We start from the raw sequence: 1,403 nt of genomic DNA, 5'->3' as shown, positions 1-1,403 counted from the left end.
CGACCATAAGCTGAGAAATATGCAGTTTGACAACTGCATATGCCCTCTTACCTGCAGGAAGGCACTTGGATTTTCCTCTTATGTATTCTGGCTCTAATGAACCGCATTGAGGGAATAAGGGATTAACAAGCTATTAGGACCAAGTGCTTCAAAAAAACCAACCATCAGAAATGAACAGCAAGAGAATGCATCGTGGAAAATAGCACCACCAGTTAGACTGGAATGTCAGATTAATTTTATGCCCATTATATGACTGTTTGAAAAACCCTGAGGGATCATCACAGCTTGATTAAGCTTCCCCCACAGACTCTCCCCACAGACACACACTCACAAAGGACAACAAAAAATGCAAGTTTGCTTACACAGGCAATCTAAAGGCAGTACTTCTGACATGTCCCATGTGTCTGACATATTGCACAGGTGCAATTACTCTGTGTGTATGCAACAAATCTCAAACTCCTAAATACATGGGGGTCACTGTTCATGCACATTAAAGTAGCAAATTCTCCAGCTTTCTAGATATCCTGAGGTACTTGGGAGCTTTATCCTTTTTGTAAAACCAGTGGCAATGTCAGATCTGATATACGGCACTTGGACCAGAAAATGAAGATAACAGTAGCTGCCGAATCAGTTTTTAGGGAGCTGGTAAAGCAATTAAATAAAACACAGAAACTTCTCATGTGGGACCTGCTCTTTAAAACATTCCCCCCTCCTTCGGGGAAATGGAAGTGGAGATGGTATACGGGTACCTTTAAATGTACCCGTGTCCTCTTCATTTGAGAGACGTTGAAGCCAGAGGCCTTGCTGCAGCTCTCTTTCCCAAGGGCAATACTCCCCCTCTACAGCAGAGGGAACCACACATCCACATATAACACCAGACACGCGTGTACACACACAAGTGATGGAGAGAGAGAAAGAGAGAAAGAGAAAGGACAGAATCAGAAAGAGAGACTGTCTGGAAATCCTGCAACTCCCCATACTCCTGCTGCATTCAAAGTGTCTGGCAGGAAAACTGCTCAAATGAAACAACATCCATCCAAGAACACCATGGTTTAGCAGACTAAACGCACAACATGCATGTTACCATACTTAAAAACCAGTTGACTTCCACGGACTTCATTTATGGAGATACAGCTCCTACATGGAAAAGGTAGCCAAGCAGCCTGCTGAGCTCATGAACAAAACTGCTGCTAAGACTCAAAAAACTGGACTTCTGTTTGCATTAGGCAGCCAAAGACCTTTACGAAGAAGCTCTTTGGAGTCTACTAGTCTTCATAAAAAGAAAATGTGAGTACAAAGACAAAGACAGGATCAGTGAGAAATTTGGCATGGTGGTGAAACACTGGAAACATGTCTATTCTTAGCACAAACTTTGCATTTTGATGACCAAGACACACACAGGG

The 1,403-nt window shown here is 42.9% G+C and overlaps 1 protein-coding gene across 1 annotated transcript in view; it reads right to left on the bottom strand.

The window, feature by feature from the left end:
* Window positions 1–749: 749 nt before the first annotated feature.
* MICAL3 (microtubule associated monooxygenase, calponin and LIM domain containing 3) overlaps window positions 750–1,403 on the bottom strand; it is a gene marked incomplete at its 3' end in the record, with an annotated part of 66,300 nt that continues 65,646 nt past the window's right edge. Inside the window, exon 21 of the mRNA XM_009701363.1 lies at window positions 750–839. Coding sequence (XP_009699665.1) covers window positions 750–839 — 90 coding nt within the window. The remainder of the gene's footprint in view (window positions 840–1,403) is intronic.

Source organism: Cariama cristata, unplaced genomic scaffold, assembly GCF_000690535.1.
Source record: "Cariama cristata isolate BGI_N322 unplaced genomic scaffold, ASM69053v1 scaffold25325, whole genome shotgun sequence".
Taxonomy (NCBI): domain Eukaryota; kingdom Metazoa; phylum Chordata; class Aves; order Cariamiformes; family Cariamidae; genus Cariama; species Cariama cristata.
This window is presented reverse-complemented; position numbering and strand designations above follow the sequence as displayed.